Genomic DNA, 1,363 nt, shown 5'->3' on the forward strand with positions numbered 1-1,363 from the left:
GAAAAGGTCAAATAGTGTGTAAACTGAAGAAGTCAATATATAAACTTAAACAAGCCTCACGACAATGGTATATAAAGTTTAATGGTACCATAACATCTTTTGGATTTGTGGAAAATACCGTTGATCGGTGTATATACCAAAAGATTAGTGGGAGCAAGTTTATATTTTTAGTCCTATATGTTAATGATATTCTACTTGCTGTTAATGATTTAGGCATATTGTGTGAGACTACAGATTTTCTCTCTGAGAATTTTGAAATGAAAGATATGGGTGAGGCATCCTATGTGACAGGAATAGAAATATTCTGTGATAGATCACAAGGATTATTGGGTTGTCTCAGAAAGGCTATATCGAAAGAATTCTAGAGAGATTTAATATGAACAATTGTTCAGCAGGAATTGTTCCAATTCAAAAAGGGGACAAATTTTGTCTCATGCAATACCCTAAGAATGATGTAGAACGAAAGGGAATGGAATCAATTACTTACTCTTCAATTATTAGTAGTCTGATATATGCTCAGATTTGCACAAGACCGGATATTAGTTTAGCGGTCGGAATGCTTGGAAGATATCAGAGTAACCCAGGAATTGATCACTGGAAAGCTGCAAAGAAAGTTTTGAGGTACCTGAAAGGATCGAAGGATTACATGCTCATGTATAGGAGATCCAAGAATTTGGAAGTTGTTGGATACTCGGATTCAGATTTCGCTGGATGTATTGATACTAGAAAATTCACGTTTGATTATTTGTTCCAATTAGCTGAAGGAGCAATATCGTGAAAAAGTTCCAAACAGTCTGTCATTGCTACATCCACGATGGAAGCAGAATTTGTGGCATGTTTTGAATCCACAATTCATGAATTATGGCTGCGAAACTTTATTTCAGGACTTGGGGTTGTCGACACCATTACCAAGCCGCTGAAAATTTATTGTGATAATTCTGCAGCAGTATTCTTCTCCAAGAATGATAAGTACTCCAGAGGTCCCAAGCATATGAAATTAAAGTACTTTACAGTCAAGGAGGAGGTTCAGAAATAAAGAGTGTCACTTGAGCATATTAGAACTGATCTCATGATTGCAGATCCGTTAATGAAAGGTTTACAGCCAAAGAAATTTAAAGAACATTTACATAGAATGGGTCTTGGCTATATTTATGATTGATGTATTTATAATTTTTAACACTCTGAGCTCATTTACGTGTTTATGATATACATTAATGATTTTATGTTTCTCATAATGGTGTACACATTATTGTTTTGAGATGTTGCAGGATAAGTCTCAATGAGACATTATTGTGGACCATAATATTTTATATCTTATGAACTCGATACGATAAATTACTAATGTTGTAGTGTATGGAAGGGA

At 34.6% G+C, this 1,363-nt stretch overlaps 1 protein-coding gene across 1 annotated transcript; it reads left to right on the top strand.

Annotated features, from left to right (window-relative positions):
* Positions 1 to 376: 376 nt before the first annotated feature.
* Positions 377 to 778, top strand: LOC142167264 (secreted RxLR effector protein 161-like). Its single transcript, XM_075227427.1, has one exon. The coding sequence runs from the start codon at positions 377 to 379 to the stop codon at positions 776 to 778; it is 402 nt and encodes a 133-aa protein (XP_075083528.1).
* Positions 779 to 1,363: the final 585 nt, after the last annotated feature.

This window comes from Nicotiana tabacum, chromosome 12, assembly GCF_000715075.1.
Source record: "Nicotiana tabacum cultivar K326 chromosome 12, ASM71507v2, whole genome shotgun sequence".
NCBI classification, from domain to species: domain Eukaryota; kingdom Viridiplantae; phylum Streptophyta; class Magnoliopsida; order Solanales; family Solanaceae; genus Nicotiana; species Nicotiana tabacum.

Coding starts and splice junctions, on each gene's coding strand:
- LOC142167264 (XM_075227427.1), top strand. CDS start 377: ATGAACAATTGTTCAGCAGGAATTGTTCCAATTCAAAAAGGGGACAAA.